Raw genomic sequence first — 23,416 nt, forward strand, 5'->3', positions numbered from 1 at the left:
TTCCGGATACTGACCACCGAGCGAATGGTTTCCATTCTGAACCGCCTTTTCCTTATAAATCAGTTTAGGTAGCGCAGGTCTATTATCATGCGCCAGTCGCCATTTGGTTTGGGAACCAAAAATATCGGGGAGTAGACGCCAGATCCTCTTTGATCTGGGGGAACTTCTTCCAAAGCTTGCTTTTCCAAGTATTGGAGAACTGAGGTTTCTATGACAGCCTGTTTTGGCTGAGGAAGTAACTTTGTTAAGACAAACTTCCTTGGGGGAGGGGAGGTAAATTCTATCCTGTACCCCGACTGAATAACCTTCAGAACCCAGGGATCCTGGATTTCTTGCATCCAGGTTGTAAGGAATAAACTTAAACGTCCTCCTACTGGAGGAGGATGGGCAGATAGATTCTCTGCAACAAACACTTGAAGGGAAGGGAGAGGGAAAACGTTGGTGGATGTCAGTGGAGAGTCATAGCTCGGCCTTCCGGTCTTTACTGCGGCCGCGACCTCCACCACGTTTTTGAAAGGACTGACGTCTCTGGGATCTAGGAGGGCCCTGGGACTTCCCCCCTCTTGCTCTACCTTTACCCCGAAAGGCCTGAACAGGAAGGCACCTGCCTTTTTTGTCAGCATAACCTTCCATTATGCGATCCAGTTCAGAACCAAATAGCCAAGTAGGCTCGAAAGGCATCCCACACAAGTTAAACTTGGAGGTGTTGTCCGCTACCCAAGGGCGTAACCACAAGGGACTTGGCAGCTAGCTTAAGGTGTTGCTGGGAGGCCTCGCAGAGGAAGTCTATACCAAGGAGGAGTGTCTTGAAGCTGTCCAAGATGTCTTCCCTGGGGACATTGTTGTCAATCTCGGTCTGTATGCGCTCCACACGCTCCTTCACAAAGTCAGACACTTCTCCCGAGGCAATAGCCACAGAGGCAGACGCTGATGCTGCCGAATATGTGCGTCTGAGAAGGGAATCCACCTTCCTATCAAGCGGGTCCTGGAGGTTGCTTCCATCATCCGCGGGAACCAAGACTCTCTTGGACAGTTTATTTACTGCCATATCAACCTTAGGAGGTGGCATCCAGGAATCAGATTCCGCGTCCGAGAGAGGGTACATCAATTTGAAGGTACGAGTGACAAGCGCAGGTTTATCTGGGTGCTTCCACTCAGCCTTCATCATCTTTTTGCGTGCATCATTCACCTTGAAAACCCAAGGTTCTCTAGAGGTGGATGCAGAGGCTTCCCCTTGGTCAACATCTTGGTCCCTTGACCGGATGGACCTAAGTAATCTCTGCGTCTTCCGCAGGGAAAAGAGGCGGAAACATCTTCACCTCAACAGGCTGTTCAGACTGTACAGATGACCTCTGGTCCAATACATCGACCGACATAACGGATTCTTCCGCCACAGAAGGTGGAGTGGATTCAGTTCTAGCTCTTTTGGGAACAAGAGCACTCTTAATTTCAGATATGGAATTTCCCATAAACTCCTTCATCCAGATGAACATGTCCTGGACAGTAGGTTCAGCTGGATTAGGGGGTGGACGGCAACCGGGACACCTGTTATATTCGTAAGCGTCCGGAAGCGGAGTGCCGCAATTGGCGCAAGTTAGATGGCGTTTTTTGGCGCTAGCCTTACGACCACCAGAGTGTGGGTCACTAGAGGAAGGAGTAGACATGACTCTGGAAAGAAAGAAAATAAGTTAGGGATAATAAATAAAATTGTTATCGCCCTAACGCCAAATAGAGAGGGAGAGATACCTATAATGCAGATAGGAGCTCTAACCACTAATGCTAGGCTTGTAAATAGGACTAGCTATGATGGCAGCAGAGACTGAATGAAGGTCTCAGCTGTCTTTATATGGGAAGGGGCCCGGAAGCCCCGCCCCCTTCAGAGAAAGACCAGCCTGCAATAGGCTGAAACACCCGGAAGGGAATTTTAATAAAAATTATCCACTGAGCCCTTCCCTAATTAGGAAAGGGCTCACGCCTGAATTTTCACCTAAATATAAAACTTAAAAGGCAGCGCAAAGCGCTGAAGAAAGTGAGGCCGGGACCGGAAGTCGTCAGATGACGTACTTCCGGTCCACGGCTCGCACAGTGTAATGGAGGCGAGCGTGCGCCGGGACACGTGGGACGCCAGGCGGGTAAGAAAAAACCCGCGGCGGCATCCCTAATGCTATGAGGGATCACCGGATCCCTCTAGCAACATAAAATAGTCAAAACAAATAGTTTTAAGATAAACCAGGCCGGAGGCCCAGATAATATAAAAAGAAAAAAACAGGGGGCAGTTGGAAAAGGTACTGCGCCCCAAAAATATCTCCCCAATACAGGGGAGACATCCAGGCAGGCTCCAAAGGAGCCTGCACCGTCCTGCTGTCCTTACACAGGACAGAAAAAAAGCGAGATGGCCTAGGGGAGGAGGCCTTTTATGGGGGGGGCTAATTAATTTAAATTGCTTGGGCGGAATTAAAAATTCCACCGTCCTGCCAGCTTCACAGGGGCAGAACACCCCACTTGTGCTGCTGGTTAGGACGTAAGGGAAGCAGGGTTTATTTGTGCCTTTTTTGCACCTTTTGGTTTACACATTTCTGCTGATTTTGAGTTGCAATCCACAGATTTTGGCAATACACATGATATGGAAGGGTTTTATGAACTGCACCTTTTTGTGAAAAGGCGCAAAAAAAGGCGCAAAGCTACTGAAAAGTCTCTAAAACTACACCAGCCCAGACTTAGCTCAGCTTTTTGGTGTATGTGAAGAGTGAAATTTCAGAAAATGTGACCTGCACAAAATGTATCAAATGCTGTGACCGTTTAATAAATTTGGTGCTCCTACGCATTACCAGCACACACAAACACCTACACCTACAATGATAAATACTTCACTCACACCTACAATGATAAATGCTTCACTTACACCTACAATGATAAATGCTTCACTTACACCTACAATGATAAATGCCGGCCAAAGTACCAATAAAAAGTAAGCCACAATGCGGCCGGGAGAAAAATAAACAAGTTATGTCTGTCAGAAAATGGCAACACAAAAAAGAGAATAAAAATGGATTTTGTTGTGAAAAGGAAAAAGAAAACATAAAAAGCTATATACATTGAGTTTCTCCATAATTGTATTAAAGGGGTTCTCCGGTGCTTAAACATCTTATCCCCTATCCAAAGGATAGAGGATAAGATTCCTGATCGCGGGAGTCCCGTCGCTGGGGACCCCGGGATCATGCACCCGGCACCCCGTTTTTAATCAGTCCCCGGAGCGTGTTGGCTCCGGGACTGATTATCGGCGACTACAGGGCGGGCGGCGTGTGATGTCACACTCCGCCCCTCAATGCAAGCCTATGGGAGGGGGCGTGATAGCTATCACGCCCCCTCCCGTAGGCTTGCATTGCGGGGCGGAGAGTGACGTCACACGCCGCCCACCCTGTAGTCGCCGGTAATCAGTCCCGGAGCCAACACGCTGAATGCCAAAAAAAAAATATAATTTAAGAAGAGCCGCCAGAATATATTCAATTTTAACAGTATTTTAGTCGTAAGTTTTCATTGCTACATGCTCTGATTTTTGTGAAAAACTCCAAAATGACAATGTGTCCCGAAAAAACGAACTTGAAATCTCTTCGCTCAGTAAAAGCATTTCAAAATTTTTACCACCTAAAGGGGTACTCCGGCACTAAGACATCTTATCCCCTATCCAAAGGATAGGGGATAAGATGCTAGATCGTGGGGGTCCCACCGTTGGGGACCCCCGTGATCATGCACGCAGCACCCCATTACAATCAATCCCCGGAGCTGGTTCGTTGATCAAGGGGGCCGGAGCATTGTGATGTCACGCTCTGCCTCCTCAATGCCAGCCTATGGGAGGGGGCGTGACAGCTGTCACACCCCCTCCCATAGGCTTGCATTGAGGGGGCGGAGCGTGACATCACAATGCTCCGGCCCCCTTGATCAGCGAACGAGCTCCGGGGACTGATTGTAATGGGGTGCTGCGTGCAAGATCACGGGGGTCCCCAGCGGCGAGACTCCCGCGATCAGGCATCTTATTCCCTATACTTTGGATAGGGGATAAGATGTCTTAGCCCCGGAGTAGCCCAAGAGACATGGGTCAGATTTGAAAAATGTGCACTAGAGGGGTTGTCCGATAATTACTATCTTATCCCCTATACACAGAACTGGAGATAAGTAGCTGATTGTGAGGGGTCCGACCTCTGGGACCCATTCAAACTCTGGAATGGGACCCGGCTCTTTGGCGCTCCAATAGAAATGAATGGAGCTTGTGCCGTTTACAGTCAAGGTCCTGTTACCGAGGGGGGTCCGACTGCTGGGTCCAGTCAGCTACTTACCCCTATCCTGTGTCTAGGGATGAAATTTTTTCACCAGACTACCCCTTTAAAGCATTATTATGCTAAGGGTGAAACTAAGAGCGATATCCCATTGCCCAAGACCAGCGCCGATACTCACACCAACAGACAGACCGCCTGACGTTCCATCCCGGAAAGCCCATTCAAGTCTATGGGACTTCCGAGATGGAACATCAAGTGATCCGTCTGATGAGTATGGGCGCTAGTCTCGGGCAACTGGATTTTAGTTTTACCCATATCCTACCAAAAAGATAGTTGAACTTCACATCAATGCCACAACAACCCTGTGTCATTAAAGGGTTAAGGTCTCTGTTTACTACAGTGATTTCCGCCCTGTCAGGGTTCTGCGCCAGTGGAGTGATAGGGAACAGGGATCAGGAGTGATTAGAAGTTGTTGACTTCACAATGTAAGAATTGCTTTCCAGGAAAACACCCCATATATATCTGACTTGACTAGGCAATTAAAAGAAATGTGTAAACCACGCAAAAATATATATAAAAAAACACAATAAAGAAGCATGCGGTAATGCAACAACACCAGTGTCAGACTCGAGAAGGGGGACATTTATTAAAAACTGTCCAAAGGAAAAGTCGCCCTTTGGACAGGTTGCCCCTAGCAACCAATCAGATCGCTTCTTTCATTTTCAGAGGCCTTTTCAAAAATGAAAGAAGCGATCTGATTGGTTGCTATGGGCAACTCAGCAACTTTTCCTCTGGACAGGTTTTGATAAATCTCCCCTTTGGGTCCACAGGTGGTATGGATTCAGAACATCCGACCCCCGTAGGGCCAATGGGTGAGATTTAGCAAAACCTGTGCAGAGAGAGTGGCACAGTTGCCCATAGCAACCAATCAGATCGCTTCTTTAATTTGTAAAGAGGTCTGGGGATAATGAAAGCAGCGATCTGATTGGTTGCTATGGGCAAGTGCACCGCTCTTCCGCTACACAGGTTTTGATAAATCTCACCCATTGACCACATAAATTAGCTTATTAGTGAAACTGTCTACTCTTAGAACCCTTCACGCAAGGCCCATCCACTAGGACAGTATTTCCTAACCAGGGTGCCTCCAGCTGTTGCAAAACTACAACTCCATGCATGCCAGGACAGCCGAAACCTGAAGCTAGCCTTTGCATTCACTTCCAGGCAGTGGAAGAGAGAGGTGGTGTCTGGTAACTATAAAAGAAAGTATACTAAGCGATTGTCTGAGCTAGTGATTGTGTGTCTGTATACAAGAGTTTGAAGTATACAAGTGAGTGCAAGTATAAAAGTGAGAGGGACTTAAAATTAAAGGGGTTATCCAGGAAAAAACTTTTTTTTTATATATATCAACTGGCTCCAGAAAGTTGCACAGATTTGTAAATTACTTCTATTAAAAAATCTTAATCCTTTCAGTACTAATGAGCTGCTGAAGTTGAGTTGTTCTTTTCTGTCTAAGTGCTCTCTGATGACACCTGTCTCGGGAACTGTCCAGAGTAGAAGCAAATCCCCATAGCAAACCTCTTCTACCCTGTGCAATTCCCCAGACAAGCAGAAATGTCAGCAGATAGCACTGTTGCCAGAAAGAAAAGAACAACTTAACTTCAGCAGCTGATAATTATTGGAAGGATTAAGATTTTTTAAAAGAACTAATTTAAAAATCTGTTTAACTTTCTGGAGCCATTTGATATATTAAAAAAAAACGTTTTTTTCCCTGGAATACCCCTTTAAATTTAGGAAGTTTAATTGAAATATTTGATTGTTTTTTTACTGTTAATTTTTGCAATCCCCAAATCTAGTATGGCCTCCATGTTGGAAAATGCAGTCCAGTCTGTATCTTGCACAATGTATGCAATCCTTGAACAGCAGTTTGAGGGTTCATATTGTTGTGCAGGATGTGGGAGATTTTTTCATTTGGAAGCCCAGATCCTGGATCTAGAGGAGCAACTAGCAACACTGAGCCGGATTGACAACTTGGAGAGGAGTCTCCTGCTCACTGAGCAAGTACTCTCTGGGGTAAAGGTGGGGGAGGATAGTGGGACGGAGGTGCAGGACAGTCAGGCAGTTAACTGGGTTACAATTAGAAAACGGGGTAGAGGGAAAAGTGTCAGGGAGGCTAGTCCTGAACTGGCACACCCCAACAAGTTTGCCGGGTTGGCGGATGAGGGGATGCCATTTCAGAGCTAGCAGTACTGCAGGAGGATTCTGCCTCTGACTGCCAGGAGGGGGGGGGTCTGCTCCAGTAAGGAGGGAGGGAGGAGTGCAGGGCAAGCCAAACAGGTATTGGTAGTGGGGGGACTCAATTATTAGGGGGACAGACAGGGTGATCTGTCACAAAGACCGGGATCGCCGAACAGTGTGTTATCTTTCTGGCGCTTGAGTTCGGCACATCGCGGATCGGGTTGACAGGTTGCTGGGTGGGGCTGGAGAGGACCCAGCAGTCATGGTACATATTGGCACAAATGATAAAGTAAGAGGTAGGTGGAGTGTCCTTAAAAATAATTTAAGGACTTAGGCCGCAAGCTTAAGGCAAGGACCTCCAAGGTAATATTTTCTGAAATATTACCAGTACCACGAGCCACACCAGAGAGGCAGCGGGAGATCAGGGAGGTAAACAAGTGGCTCAGAAGCTGGTGTAGGAAGGAGGGGTTTGGGTTCATGGAGAACTGGGCCGACTTCGCTGACGGTTACCGGCTCTACCGTAGGGACGGGCTGCACCTCAATGGGGAGGGGGCAGCTGTGCTTGGGGAGAAGATGGCTAGAAGGGTGGAGGAGTGTTTAAACTAGGGACTTGGGGAAAGGGAACCTACAACCTAGAGGGGGAAGATAGTGTAGATAGAGAGGGGGACTTTTTAATGTACCTGGGAGTGGAGCGGAGGGAGGGGTTAGAATAGTTAATAGGGATAGGCTTCATAGGAAGAAAAAACATACACCATTGAATTGCATGATGACTAATGCCAGAAGTCTGACCAATAAAACAGAGGAACTGGAGTTGACAATGTCTGAGGAGGATTATGACATAGTCGGTATAACAGAGACTTGGTTGGATGATATCTGTGACTGGGCGGTAACATATAGGGTTATAGTCTATTCAGGAAGGATCGGACAAAACGGAAAGGGGGAGGAGTTTGTCTTTTTGTAAAGTCCAGTCTGAAGGCCGCACTGCGGGAGGATATACGGGAGGGAAATGATAACGTGGAGTCATTATGGGTAGAAATATATGGAAATAAAAATTAAAGAATTCTGATAGGGGTTTGTTATAAGCCACCAAACAGAATGGAAGAGGCAGAAGATCAATTAATGAGGCAAATAAACAAGGCAGCAAATCAGAATGAGGTGATAATAATGGAGACTTTAACTATCCTGATATAAACCAGGAGACTGAGACCTGTGAATCTCATAAAGGAAACAGGTTTCTGACTAAATTATCTGTCCCAAATGGTGCAGGGCCTGACCACAGGGGGCGCCCTACTAGACTTAATATTAACCAACAGACCAGACAGAGTAAATAATGTGCAAGTAGAAGGACACCTAGGAAATAGTGACCATAATCTAACACATTATAACTTGTTCTTCAACAAGGGAATCTCTCGAGGGGCCACAAAAACAATGAACTTTAGAAAGGCAAAGTTTGATCAACTCAGAGAAGTCCATAACAATATAAAATGGGATAATGTCCTCAAAAACAAGAATACTGACACTAAATGGGAGACTTTTAACAATATCTTAAATTCTCACTGTAAGATGTATATACCTTATGGGAATAAAACGTTCAGAAATAAAAGAAAACCAATATGGATGAATAAAAAAGTTAAGGGGCCAATAAATGAAAAAAAAAAAGCATTTAAACTACTAAAACAGGACGGCAGTGAAAAAGCATTAAAAAGCTATAGAGAAAAATGGAAACATGTAAAAAAAACAGATAAAAGCCACAAAAATAGAGACAGAAAGACTCATTGCCAAAGAGAGTAAAACTAACCCTAAAATGTTCTTTAACTATATAAATAGCAAAAAGGTCAAAAATGAAAGTGTTGGCCCTTTAAAAAACAATAAAGAAGAAATTATAAACGGGGATCAGGAAAAAGCAAATATATTAAACAAATTCTTCTCCACTGTATTCACCGAGGAAAATGAAATGCCATGTGAAATACAGCGAGATAAGGTAAACTCCCCAGTACAGGTCACCTGTCTAACTCAGGAAGAAGTACAGTGCCGCCTACAAAAAATCAAAATAGACAAATCGCCAGGTCCAGATGGCATTCACCCCCGTGTTCTAAAGGAATTAAGTAATGTAATAGACAGACCCCTATTTTATTTAAAAAGGGGTCAATAGGTGACCCTGGGAATTATAGCCCTGTTAGTTTATCCTCCATTGTATGTAAATTGTTTGAGGGTTTTCTAAGAGATGCTATTTTGGAGTATTTTGATAAAAATAAATGTATGACCCAATATAAGCATGGATTTATGAGGGATCGGTCCTGTCAAACTTACCTGATCAGCTTTTATGAGGAGGTGAGCTCCAGACTGGACCAGGTGCAATCGCTGGATGTCATATATCTGGATTTTTCCAAAGCATTTGATATGGTGCCACATAAAAGATTGGTGCATAAAATGAGAAGGATTGGACTGGGGGAGAATGTAAGTGGGTAAGTAACTGGCTCAATGATAGGAAACAGAGGGTGTTATTAATGGTACTTATTCTGATTGGGTGACTCTTACTAGTGGGGACCACAGGGGCCCGTCTTGTGTCCTATTCTATTTAATGTATTCATTAATGACCTTGTAGAGGGGTTGAAGAGTAAAGTAGAAATCTTTGCAGATGATACTAAACTCTGTAAAGCGGTAAACACAATAGAGGACAGTGCACTGTTACAAATGGATCTGGATAGGTTGGAGGTTGGGGCTGGGAAGTGGCAGATGAGGTTCAACACTGATAAATGTGAGGTAATGCACATGGGGAAGAAAAATCCGGGCTGGGATTATGTATTAAATGGAAGCACACTTGGGACGACTGAAATGGAAAAGGACTTGGGAGTCTTAGTTAACAGTAAATTTAGCTGTAGTGACCAGTGTCGGGCAGCTGTTGCCAAGGCAAATAAAATCATGGGTGCATCAATAGGGGCATAGATGCCCACGAAAAGGAAATAATTGTACCACTGTACAAATCACTAGTCAGACCACACATAGAATACTGTGTACAGTACTGGTCAGACCACACATAGAATACTGTGTACAGTACTGGTCAGACCACACATAGAATACTGTGTACAGTACTAGTCATACTACACATAGAATACTGTGTACAGTACTGGTCAGACCACACATAGAATACTGTGTACAGTACTGGTCAGACCGCACATGGAATACTGTGTACAGTACTGGTCAGACCACACATAGAATACTGTGTACAGTAGTGGTCAGACCACACATAGAATACTGTGCACAGTACTGGTCAGACCACACATAGAATACTGTGTACAGTACTGGTCAGACCACACATAGAATACTGTGTACAAATCACTAGTCAGACCACACATAGAATACTGTGTACAGTACTGGTCAGACCACACCTAGAATATTGTGTACAGTACTGGTCAGACCACACATAAAATACTGTGTACAGTACTGGTCAGACCACACATAAAATACTGTGTACAGTACTGGTCAGACCACACATGGAATACTGTGTACAGTACTGGTCAGACCACACATAGAATACTGTGTACAGTACTGGTCAGACCACACATAGAATACTGTGTACAGTACTGGTCAGACCACACATAGAATACTGTGTACAGTACTGGTCAGACCACACATAGAATACTGTGTACAGTACTGGTTAGACCACACATAGAATACTGTGTACAGTACTGGTCAGACCACACATAGAATACTGTGTACAGTACTGGTCAGACCACACATAGAATACTGTGTACAGTACTGGTCAGACCACACATAGAATACTGTGTACAGTACTGGTCAGACCACACATAGAATACTGTGTACAGTACTGGTCAGACCACACATGGAATACTGTGTACAGTACTGGTCAGACCACACATGGAATACTGTGTACAGTACTGGTCAGACCACACATAGAATACTGTGTACAGTACTGGTCAGACCACACATAGAATACTGTGTACAGTACTGGTCAGACCACACATAGAATACTGTGTACAGTACTGGTCAGACCACACATAGAATACTGTGTACAGTACTGGTCAGACCACACATAGAATACTGTGTACAGTACTGGTCAGACCACACATAGAATACTGTGTACAGTACTGGTCAGACCACACATGGAATACTGTGTACAGTACTGGTCAGACCACACATGGAATACTGTGTACAGTACTGGTCAGACCACACATAGAATACTGTGTACAGTACTGGTCAGACCACACATAGAATACTGTGTACAGTACTGGTCAGACCACACATAGAATACTGTGTACAGTACTGGTCAGACCACACATAGAATACTGTGTACAGTACTGGGCACCAGTGTACAAGAAAGATATAGTGGAGCTGGAGAGGGTTCAAAGACGGGCAACCAGGGTTATATGGGGAATGTGAGGACTACAGTACCCAGAAAGATTATCAGAATTAGGGTTATTTAGTTTGGAAAAAAGAAGGCTTAGAGGCGACCTAATAACTATGTATAAATATATCAGGGGCCGTACAGAGATCTCTCCCATGACCTATTTATACCCAGGACTGTATCTATAACAAGGGGACATCCTCTACGTCTAGAGGAAAGAAGGTTTCTACACCAGCACAGACGGGGGTTCTTTACTGTAAGAGCAGTGAGACTGTGGAATTCTCTGCCTGAGGAGGTGTCATGGTGAACTCTGTAAAAGAATTTAAAAGGGGTCTGGATGCATTTTTGGAGAATAATAACATTACAGGTTATGGATTTTAGATCTATAGGGACAGAACATTGATCCAGGGATTTATTCTGAGGTCATATTTGGAGTCGGGAAGGAATTTTTACCTCTAGTATGAGTTTTTTTTTTTGGCCTTCCTCTGGATCAACTCAGTAGGGACTCACTAGGGTTATAGGTTGAACTTGATGGTCTCTGGTCTTTTTTCAACCTTATGAACTATGTTACCCAGTTACATTTCGAGTGTAATTCTGCTTAGAAAACTTGGAAAAATTCAGTTGCTGCAGAAACACACAGTTTTTAATGGGATTCTGCTGCACCGTGCACACAGTGAAACTTCCATGGCAGAAACATCTGCCACGGAAATTCTGATTCCAGCATCACAGAAAGCACTCAATTCTTCTTACGGAATCTGTGCAGAAATGCATTGCCGTCTATGGAGACAGCGCATTTCTGAGCGGTCCTGGTATCGGTCCCTGTCTGCGGAATGTCTGTCCGGAACATTCCACCATGTGAACCTACCCTAATAACTGGACTATAAACAGAGCCAATAGTTGGTTGCAGCACTGATTTGCGTGTACTAAAGACTTACAACCCCCCCCCCCCCCCCCCCCCCCGCGGCCCCTGTTGAATGATGGAATGGGAGATTTGCAGCAGAAGTCTCCGAGCTTCACATGGGAGGTATTTCTCAGAGGTTTTTTTTTTTACTCTAAGTACTAGCATATGTCTGTTCACCAGTGTAGTATGTGCAGAATAATAAGAACATCTATTACAGAATAGCTATCGTCAGAGGCAGACGGGGAATGTTCCGGGCTCTTCTAGTGGTCACGAACAATTATAATATACTTCATACACTTACACCAAGAGGAAGAGAATTCCCTTATCTCTGATTTATGATTGTGTCACTGGATACATGTCTGAATGCAAGGAAGGCCCCGCAGGGAATTTTCTGATCTCTAGAACAGAGGTGCCCCCCCCCCCATTCGGAATGAAATAGCAGTTGAGCATGAGCCATGCCACTCCATTCAATGTCTTTGGGACCATGTGCTGTACTCAACCACCCCTCCATTCAGCATTTTTGGGACCATGTGCTATACTCAACCCCCCTTCCATTCAGCATCTTTGGGACCATGTGCTGTACTCAACCACCCGTCCATTCAGCATCTTTGGGATCATGTGCTATACTCAACCCTCCTTCCATTCAGCATCTTTGGGACCATGTGCTGTACTCAACCACCCGTCCATTCAGCATCTTTGAGACCATGTGCTGTACTCAACCCCCCTTCCATTCAGCATCTTTGGGACTATGCGCTGTACTCAACCACCCCTCCATTCAGCATCTTTGGGACCATGTGCTATCTCAACCCCACTTCCATTCAGCATCTTTGGGACCATGTGCTGTACTCAACCACCCCTCCATTCAGCATCTTTGGGACCATGTGCTGTACTCAACCACCCCTCCATTCAGCATCTTTGGGACCATGAGCTGTACTAAACCCCCCTTCCATTCAGCATCTTTGAGACCATGTGCTGTACTCAACCACCCGTCCATTCAGCATCTTTGGGACCATGTGCTGTACTAAACCACCCCTCCATTCAATGTCTTTGGGACCATGTGCAGTACTCAGCCCCCCTTCCATTCAGCATCTTTGGGACCATGTGCTGTACTCAATCACCCGTCCATTCAGCATCTTTGGGACCATGTGCTGTAGTAAACCACCCCTCCAGTCAATGTGTTTGGGACCATGTGCTGTACTCATCCACCACTCCATTCAGGGTCTTTGGGACCAAGTGCTGTACTCAACCACCCCTCCATTCATTGCCCTCGGGTCAAAAGTCTTTTACTCAACCACTACTCCATTCAATGTCTTTGGACCAAGTGCTGTATTCGACTACCCCTCCATTCAGTGTCTTTCGGAACATGCGCTGTACTCGACCACCACTCTATTCAAACTCCTCCTTATTGCGTGTATGCAGTGTGGAGAAATGGGGGGGGGGGCACTCCTATTCTAGTGATTCATGGGGCCCTAGACATTTATCACATATCCTGTGAATTGGAGAAAAAATCCATAGTGGCAAAACCACTTTAAGTGCTCATTGCTTATGGGTGTAGGTCCATAGGCACTGCTGAATGCCCACAAACTCAAGATACCCCATCATACAGTATAGGAAAGGCTTTCTTAAAGAACAACCAGAAGTGGCAGCCATACACATTAGTGAAAAGTCGTATGACCCTGCAGATTTTGGTACGACCAGCCAATTGGCTTATGTACATGGGGGCCTCCCAACTCTTCCTAGACAGAAGGTGTCAGAAGACTGCCTGTCTCCTCTGGTAGAAGCTTATTTCCTTGAGAACACAATGATGAAATGTTTTCATATCCCAACATTTCCATCGGGAGATAGTCGGACTACCCTTATATATAGTACTGTAGATGGTAACCCTGTCTCCCAAAGCTGGAGGGTTTGGCCAACATTTGATGTATACGGTCATCTTTACCCAGGCCTTGAGGTTTGTTGTTTGCACCATATTCACATTGTACGTTTCCGTTTGACATTTCTGTGGTGCATTTCTGTTACAAAGTGTTCTATTTCTGTCCATGAAAAACTGTATTAATTTCAACCTCTAGTTACCTCGGTGTTTGGCACAACTTGTATAGAATCTGCTCTATCTTATCTCCTATTATAATGGTGTTAAGTGCAGTTCAGAAGAAAGGTGAAAGGTTTATTTTTCTGTATTCGAGGAGGTGGCTGGAAATCTTAGTCAGCAAGACTACGCGCCACAGTTTCCAGGTTTTCTTATAGCTTGATAACATATCTGGCATTATGAGGAAACTGATACATAGGCCACAGACACCCGTGTTAACTCTTAAAGGATAGAGAATAAGATGCCTGATCGCAGAATAAGATGCCTGATCGCCTGGGACCCCTGTGATCTCTGTGCGGCACAGTTTGTTTAGAACGCTGGGTTCCCGTGGCAGGGGTTGTGATGTCATGCCATGCCCCTCGTAATGTCACGCCACGACCCCTCCATTCATGGCTATGGGATGGGGGCATGACGGACGTCATGCCCCCATCCCATAGACATGAATGTAAGGGGCGGGGCGTGACTTCAGGAGGAGGCGTGAAGGGACGTCACAACCATGGAGCCAAACCCAGCGTTCATAATGAAAAGTTCAAAATGCCGGGGTGGTGTGCAGGAAATCACGTGGGTTCCCAGCAGCGAACCAACATCTTTGGATAGGGGATAAGATGTCTAGGGGCAGAGTACCCCCTTAATTAGACGAACGTTCCATTATTTTTAGTTTTTGCAGTGTCCCATAGCAGACAGCAGCAGAGGAGATTGGCAGCAGAACTGCAATAACTCAGCATGGCCACTACACAATGCATGGCGCTGTCTGCTTCCTTCTCTGTTCTCTGTATATTCAAGAGCCGTAGCTCTGGCAAACAGCTGAGTATTGGGGTGCCAGGTGTCCACCTGGCACCTCACAGATCAGTTATTTTAATGGTCCGTCAATAAATACAATTTCTAGAAAACCCCCTTATATATGTTTCTGTTCACCCAACTTTTATTGACTGCTACAAGAAGCTTCCAAACTTAAGCCGCTTGTGTGCAGATACGTTCGCGAGACGGGGACAGGGGGGGGGGGGGGACTTTTCTTTGCACTTTAAGCTATTCCTTCCTCTTTAGCTTTGGAGCGAAAGGAACAATTACGGCCTGTGTACTTTGGCTTTTTGTCAACTATTGTTGAAGACCACAAAATGCTCCAAGGTTGTTAAACATTGATAATGTTACGTCACAGAAAGAATTTCAGTCTATGCCCTCCCATGATTCTAGAGGCCAGATTCCAAAAGATATCTCAATGAGAACAAGGTATACAATTGTTCAGTATATCTATTAACCCCTTAAGGACACAGCAACCTGTTTTAATTTTAGTTTTTTTCCTCTCCATTAACATTTCTCGGGGGTGACAATATAATTTTGGTGCTCTCACTGCTCTTATTGAGACCCAGAAAGTCCCCCCCTATAGTGCACTGCTGTTTCTCCATCTCTCCATTTCGGGGAGAGGGACCAGATCTAGGCTTTTTGCCAGTAATACACACAGACACTTTCTTTCCCTTACTTCTCTGGCCAAACAGGACAGCACCTAATCCTCTCTGTTATACCAGGGCATAGTGTTGATAAAATGCCCTTGATTGAACAGGTTGGCAGAGGATATACATAGTATATTACTATAGATGGCATGTGGAGAAGGGTTTACAGATGTGCTGGGTTTGCAAGGTTCTATGTTTTCTTTTTAAAGTAAAGAAACAACAGTAGCACAGCAAGGAAGGCGTTAAAATAAATACTGAACGGCTGCTAATAACAACGATGATGACAAGCCTGCAAACTTAAGAGAGGGAGGAGTGGAATATTACATTCAGGAGGCAGCACTGTGTACATCCAGTAGTAGAAAGACTGATATTTACGCAAGGGACAGCTGCAGAGGAAAGCACAGGTTTTCTTCCTAGGCTCCTGCACACAGCACTAGCTAAGCCCTGCCCACACTTCCAGTGTTCAGTCTCTGTGTCTCTGTTACTAGAGGCAGACTAAGCCTAACAACAGGCAGTAAACAGCAGATGGCAGGATAGTGAGACATCTAGTGGCCAAGATGTTAGTTCTTTTTTCTGGGGTAGAGAGTCAATTTTGGTAAATAAAGTGATATACAAATATGTTATAAATCACATTGGCTATCACATAGACATTGCTCCAGTATGTCAGTCTGGAGGGCTGATATATATATATATATATATATATATATAACTGGATAATTAATATGCCGCAGCGCCAAGCGATTCCTAACACAGAACCTTATACCAAGTGACCTTAATACTTTCTTAAAGTACAAAAACGTTTCATAATAAAACAAAAGCATGTGTACTCTCTGAAAGAACAAACTTTTGGCCTGCAGGGAAAACTTATACAGCGATATTTCCAAGAAAAACAATGGAAGAACAGAAATAACATATTTGAGATTATTCGTTGCAGCTGATGTGGTCTCCATGACCCAGAATAAATAGTTATGTATGAAGAGAAGAATATCTGAAGAGAAATGTTCGTCAGGGGTCATTTTGCGTAAGCAGGCTTCCCCTGGCCGGTCTGTTCTGAAGAGGCCCAGTTCTTAATAGTCTGACCGAGCGCTTAGCCCCATCTGGAAGTCATGTAAACCTCAGCTAATGACTTTGGTTCCTTTCCCACCATTAGCAATAATGTGGGAACTTGTGGGAAACCGATCACTGAGCTGCCCGTACGTGCTGAATGATAAGCCTGTCATTTACATCAAATGTTTACACATAGCTCTCTGAGGTGTCTATTTCCTAGACGGCCTTTCTTTCCACAAGGTTTTATTTTTGTGTTTTTTTGTTTTTCATAATAGAATAATTTGTCTAGAATCTTAACCGGGCGTTTTTCGGTTTTTGCTCTTTCATTTTTTCCGCCTTACCTTTAAAAAATCATAACTCTTTAAATTTTGCACCTAAAAATCTGTTTTATGGCTTATTTTTAGTGCCACCAATTCTACTTTGTAATGATATCAGTCATTTTACCCAAAAATCTACGGCGAAATGGATAAAAAAAAAAATCATTGTGCAACAAAATTGGAAAAATACTGCCATTTTGTAACTTTTGGGGGCTTCCATTTCTACGTAGTACATTTTTCGGTAAAAATGACACCTTATCTTTATTTTCTAGGTCCATATGGTTAAAATGATCCCCTACTTGTATAGGTTTGATTTTGTATCACTTCAAAAAAAAATCATAACTACATGCAGGAAAATTTATACGTTTAAAATTGTCATCTTCTGACCCTTATAACTTTTTTATTTTTCCGTGTTCAGGGCGCTATGAGGGCTAATTTTTTGCGCCGTGATCTGAAGTTTTTGTCGATAACATTTTTGTATTGATCTGACTTTTTGTTTTGATCGCTTTTTATTAATCTTTTCATGATATAAAAAGTGACCAAAAATAAGCTATTTTGGACTTTGAAATTTTTTTGCGCGTACGCCATTGACCGTGCAGTTTAATTAGCGGTATATTTTTTTAATTCGGACATTTCCGCACGCGGTGATATCACATAGGGGGCTATAACATTGCATTTACTGATCTTTAACAGTGTTCAATGCATCTCCATAGGGATGCATTGATCAGGGTTTTCGGCGATTGATTGCTCAAGCCTGGATCTCAGGCTTGAAGCATTCAATCGGCGATCGGACTGCAGGAAGGAAGGTAAGAGACTTTCCTCCAGTAGTACAGCTGTTCGGGATGCCACGATTTCACGGCGGCGATCCCGAACAGCTCCCTGAGCTAATCAGCACTTTTTACTTTCACTTTTAGCCGCGTGGCTATTAGCGGCGGGTCCCGGCTTCACTATGACGCCAGGCCCGCCGCGATATGAAGCGGGTTCACCGTGAGACCCAGCGTTATATCACAGAAGCGGGACCAAGGACGTACTCATACGTCCTTGGCATGGCCGGATTAGCGTAGGGGCGGATGGAGCGGCAGCACCAGGCCCCTGCGTTAAAATAGGCCCGGCGGCCCGCACAAACGGCCTCACAGGCCTAGGGCTGCACCATGCTGGGATCGGTGCTGACCCTTCACCTGCGGGCCCCATCGTTCCCCCTGCGACTGGGCCAGCAGGTGAAGGGATCCGGGACGCCAGCGGATCCGGGACACCTGTCCCGAATCTCCGAGCGACCGCAGCTTTTAACACTGAGTGCGCCTTTAAGACGCACACAGCGTTGAGCGTGCGCTCGGTGCGGCAGCTGACGTAACAGGAAGGAGCCGGCGGCTCCGTCCTGTCACTCCATCCCGGGCTTCCTGTGCGGCAGCGGTTCTGCGGAGGCTGTCAGCACAGGAGAGAAGAGGAGAGAACAAGAGCTGCGGGGGAAAGAGGCAGAGGTGAGTGGTGTTTTTGTTTTTTTGCTGGGGGCATTATTATGTGAGGGGCATTACTTATATGGGGGCAAAGTGACGGGGGCAATACTTATATGGGGCAAAGTGACGGGGGCATTACTTATATGGGGGCAAAGTGACGGGGGCATTACTTATATGGGGCAAAGTGACGGGGGCATTACTTATATGGGGGCAAAGTAATAATAAGCAATGCCCCCCTCACTTTGCCCCCAATAAGTAATGCCCCCTCACATGCCTCCCATACATAATAATGCCCCTCACATGGCCATGTGAGGGGGCATTAATATGTGAGGGGGCATTAATATGTGTGAGGGCCATGTGAGGGGGCATTATTATGTGTGGGGGGCATGTGAGAGGGCATTACTATATATGGGGCAATGTGAGGGGGCATTACTATATATGGGGGCAATGTGAGAGGGCATTACTATATATGGGGGCAATGTGAGAGGGCATTACTATATATGGGGCAATGTGAGGGGGCATTACTATATATGGGGCAATGTGAGGGGGCATTACTATATATGGGGGCAATGTGAGAGGGCATTACTATATATGGGGCAATGTGAGGGGGCATTACTATATATGGGGGCAATGTGAGAGGGCATTACTATATATGGGGGTCATGTGAGGGGGCATTACTATATATGGGGGCAATGTGAGGGGGCATTACTTATATGGGGACCATATGAGGGGACGATATAATCTATGGGGGTAATGTAAGGAGGCATTAATATATATATGGGGTCAATGTGAGGGGACATTATGTATGGGGGATGTGTACGGGGACATTACTATATATGGGGGCAATGTGAGAGGTCATTACTATATATGGGGGGGTCATGTGAGGGGGCATTACTCTATATGGGGGCAATGTGAGGGGGAATTACTATATATGGGGGGTCATGTGAGGGGGCATTACTATATATGGGGGCAATATGAGGGGGCATTACTTATATGGGGACCATATGAGGGGACATTATAATCTATGGGGGTAATGTAAGGAGGCATTAATATATATATGGGGTCAATGTGAGGGGGCATTATGTATGGGGGATGTGTACAAGGACGTTACTATATATGGGGGCAATGTGAGAGGTCATTACTATATATGAGGGCAAGGTACAGGGGCATTATATTACATGGGGCAATGAGAGGGGGCATTATAATGTATGAGGACAATGTTGGGGCCTAATACTATATAGGGCACAGAAGGGACTACTATATGGGGCAGTGTAATACATATAGGGGGTTTGTATAGTGGTGAGGACTTTGCTGTAGTGACAATCCTAAAATGTTTGTCTGGCAGGTTCGGTGGAGACGAGTTGTGATCGGGAGAAATCTTCATGATGACCCAGAACAGATGGAGAAGAAAGAGAAAAGTGAACGACTCCGAACAGAGAAGACGCCCCTGTAAGTATATAACTATAATAACCTATATGGTCTGCAGCCCCTGTGAGTATATAACTATAATAACCTATATGGTCTGCAGCCCCTGTGAGTATATAACTATAATAACCTATATGGTCTGCAGCCCCCGTGAGTATATAACTATAATAACCTATATGGTCTGCAGCCCCCGTGAGTATATAACTATAATAACCTATATGGTCTGCAGCCCCTGTGAGTATATAACTATAATAACCTATATGGTCTGCAGCCCCCGTGAGTATATAACTATAATAACCTATATGGTCCGCAGCCCCTGTGAGTATATAACTATAATAACCTATATGGTCTGCAGCCCCTGTGAGTATATAACTATAATAACCTATATGGTCTGCAGCCCCTGTGAGTATATAACTATAATAACCTATATGGTCTGCAGCCCCGTGAGTATATAACTATAATAACCTATATGGTCTGCAGCCCCCGTGAGTATATAACTATAATAACCTATATGGTCTGCAGCCCCCGTGAGTATATAACTATAATAACCTATATGGTCTGCAGCCCCTGTGAGTATATAACTATAATAACCTATATGGTCTGCAGCCCCTGTGAGTATATAACTATAATAACCTATATGGTCTGCAGCCCCTGTGAGTATATAACTATAATAACCTATATGGTCTGCAGCCCCGTGAGTATATAACTATAATAACCTATATGGTCTGCAGCCCCCGTGAGTATATAACTATAATAACCTATATGGTCTGCAGCCCCTGTGAGTATATAACTATAATAACCTATATGGTCTGCAGCCCCTGTGAGTATATAACTATAATAACCTATATGGTCTGCAGCCCCCGTGAGTATATAACTATAATAACCTATATGGTCTGCAGCCCCCGTGAGTATATAACTATAATAACCTATATGGTCTGCAGCCCCTGTGAGTATATAACTATAATAACCTATATGGTCTGCAGCCCCCGTGAGTATATAACTATAATAACCTATATGGTCCGCAGCCCCTGTGAGTATATAACTATAATAACCTATATGGTCCGCAGCCCCTGTGAGTATATAACTATAATAACCTATATGGTCCGCAGCCCCTGTGAGTATATAACTATAATAACCTATATGGTCTGCAGCCCCTGTGAGTATATAACTATAATAACCTATATGGTCTGCAGCCCCGTGAGTATATAACTATAATAACCTATATGGTCTGCAGCCCCCGTGAGTATATAACTATAATAACCTATATGGTCTGCAGCCCCTGTGAGTATATAACTATAATAACCTATATGGTCTGCAGCCCCTGTGAGTATATAACTATAATAACCTATATGGTCTGCAGCCCCTGTGAGTATATAACTATAATAACCTATATGGTCTGCAGCCCCTGTGAGTATATAACTATAATAACCTATATGGTCTGCAGCCCCTGTGAGTATATAACTATAATAACCTATATGGTCTGCAGCCCCTGTGAGTATATAACTATAATAACCTTTATGGTCTACAGCCACTGTGAGTATATAACTATAATAACCTATATGGTCTACAGCCCCTGTGAGTATATAACTATAATAACCTATATGGTCTGCAGCCCCTGTGAGTATATAACTATAATAACCTATATGGTCTGCAGCCCCTGTGAGTATATAACTATAATAACCTATATGGTCTGCAGCCCCCGTGAGTATATAACTATAATAACCTATATGGTCTGCAGCCCCCGTGAGTATATAACTATAATAACCTATATGGTCTGCAGCCCCTGTGAGTATATAACTATAATAACCTATATGGTCTGCAGCCCCGTGAGTATATAACTATGATAACCTATATGGTCTGCAGCCCCCGTGAGTATATAACTATAATAACCTATATGGTCTGCAGCCCCTGTGAGTATATAACTATAATAACCTATATGGTCTGCAGCCCCGTGAGTATATAACTATAATAACCTATATGGTCTGCAGCCCCGTGAGTATATAACTATGATAACCTATATGGTCTGCAGCCCCCGTGAGTATATAACTATAATAACCTATATGGTCTGCAGCCCCTGTGAGTATATAACTATAATAACCTATATGGTCTGCAGCCCCTGTGTACATATAACTATAATAACCTATATGGTCTGCAGCCCCTGTGTACAGCTCAAATCTATTCCTGTGTAGGGTTATTGATCTTTTGTATACTGTACTGGTTTTTGTTCAATAACAATATAGTAGTGTTAGTCAGTGGTCATGGTAGTGGTCATGGTGTGGCAGATTTATATGTCCCTTGTATTGTGGTGTTATTAGTGATACTGGTCTGTGTATAGTGGCTTTTATTTCCTTACAGTATAGTGGTATTGTTTAGTCACTGCAGAAATAATATGGAGTGGCGATATTATTTTATGTTTATAAAATCTAGCGTGTGCCACAGTGTGTAAGGGGCAGCCCTGGTGATGTGGCTGCGTAACCTGCTGACCTGCGTGCCCCACATGACATCAGGGTAGCGTATGAGACTCCTCCCCCCGTTCGGCCAGCACCCGCCAAGTTTAAAAAACTACTGTGTGTGCTGTAGCTGCCACCTGCCTGAGGTCCTGCTGCCGGTGCACATTACTCTCTGCCTCTGCCCCAGGAGTTCCCCCAAAGGTATCACTAGTCCACCAGGCATGAACTGACTTGCCATTCAAGTGCACAGAAAAGGTAGGTGACAATGTCTCTCCTAGCTTTTCCATGCTCCTGAATGGCAGGTCTGCTTATAGTAGCTATATAACATATATATATATATATATAAATATATATATATATATATATATATATATATATATATAGTAGCCTATAGCATATAGTCAAAGCTGTCTATAATAGCTCAACTATGATAAGCAAATATGCCATTCAGGAGCCCAGAAAAGTTAGATGACAATTTCTCACCTAGCTTTTTCATACTCCTGAATGCCATATTTGCTTATCATAGTTGAGCTATTATAGACAGCTTTGACTGGTACAGGTAAAGAGTAGTACAGAACATGTAGTACCTTCCTGTACTGTAGGGAGCGCTACCAGACACCAGTCAGTGCATACACTTCAGAAATACAGGTAAAGAGTACAGAACATGATACACATCACACACAGACATCATACACACATTATACATTACATACACATCACACATAGACAGACATCATACACACATCATACATTACATACACATCACACATAGACAGACATCATACACACATTATACATTACATACACATCACACACAGACATCATACACACATCATACATTACATACACATCACACATAGACAGACATCATACACACATTATACATTACATACACATCACACACAGACATCATACACACATCATACATTACATACACATCACACATAGACAGACATCATACACACATTATACATTACATACACATCACACACAGACATCATACACACATCATACATTACATACACATCACACACAGAGAGACATCATACACACATCATACATTACATACACATCACACATAGACAGACATCATACACACATTATACATTACATACACATCACACATAGACATCATACACACATCATACATTACATACACATCACACATAGACAGACATCATACACACATTATACATTACATACACATCACACACAGACATCATACACACATCATACATTACATACACATCACACACAGAGAGACATCATACACACATCATACATTACATACACATCACACATAGACAGACATCATACACACATTATACATTACATACACATCACACACAGACATCATACACACATACATTACATACACATCACACACAGACAGACATCATACACACATCATAC

At 44.0% G+C, this 23,416-nt stretch overlaps 1 protein-coding gene across 1 annotated transcript in view; it reads left to right on the forward strand.

Moving 5' to 3' along the window:
• Positions 1-5,303: 5,303 nt before the first annotated feature.
• The window catches only part of LOC130296676 (glucose-6-phosphatase catalytic subunit 1-like), a 77,536-nt gene continuing 59,423 nt past the window's right edge, over positions 5,304-23,416 (forward strand). The window contains exons 1-2 of the mRNA XM_056548480.1: positions 5,304-5,521; positions 19,474-19,577. Coding sequence (XP_056404455.1) covers positions 19,528-19,577 — 50 coding nt within the window. The 5' untranslated portion in view covers positions 5,304-5,521; positions 19,474-19,527. The remainder of the gene's footprint in view (positions 5,522-19,473; positions 19,578-23,416) is intronic.

The sequence above is a fragment of the Hyla sarda genome, chromosome 12 (genome assembly GCF_029499605.1).
Source record: "Hyla sarda isolate aHylSar1 chromosome 12, aHylSar1.hap1, whole genome shotgun sequence".
In the NCBI taxonomy this organism is placed as follows: domain Eukaryota; kingdom Metazoa; phylum Chordata; class Amphibia; order Anura; family Hylidae; genus Hyla; species Hyla sarda.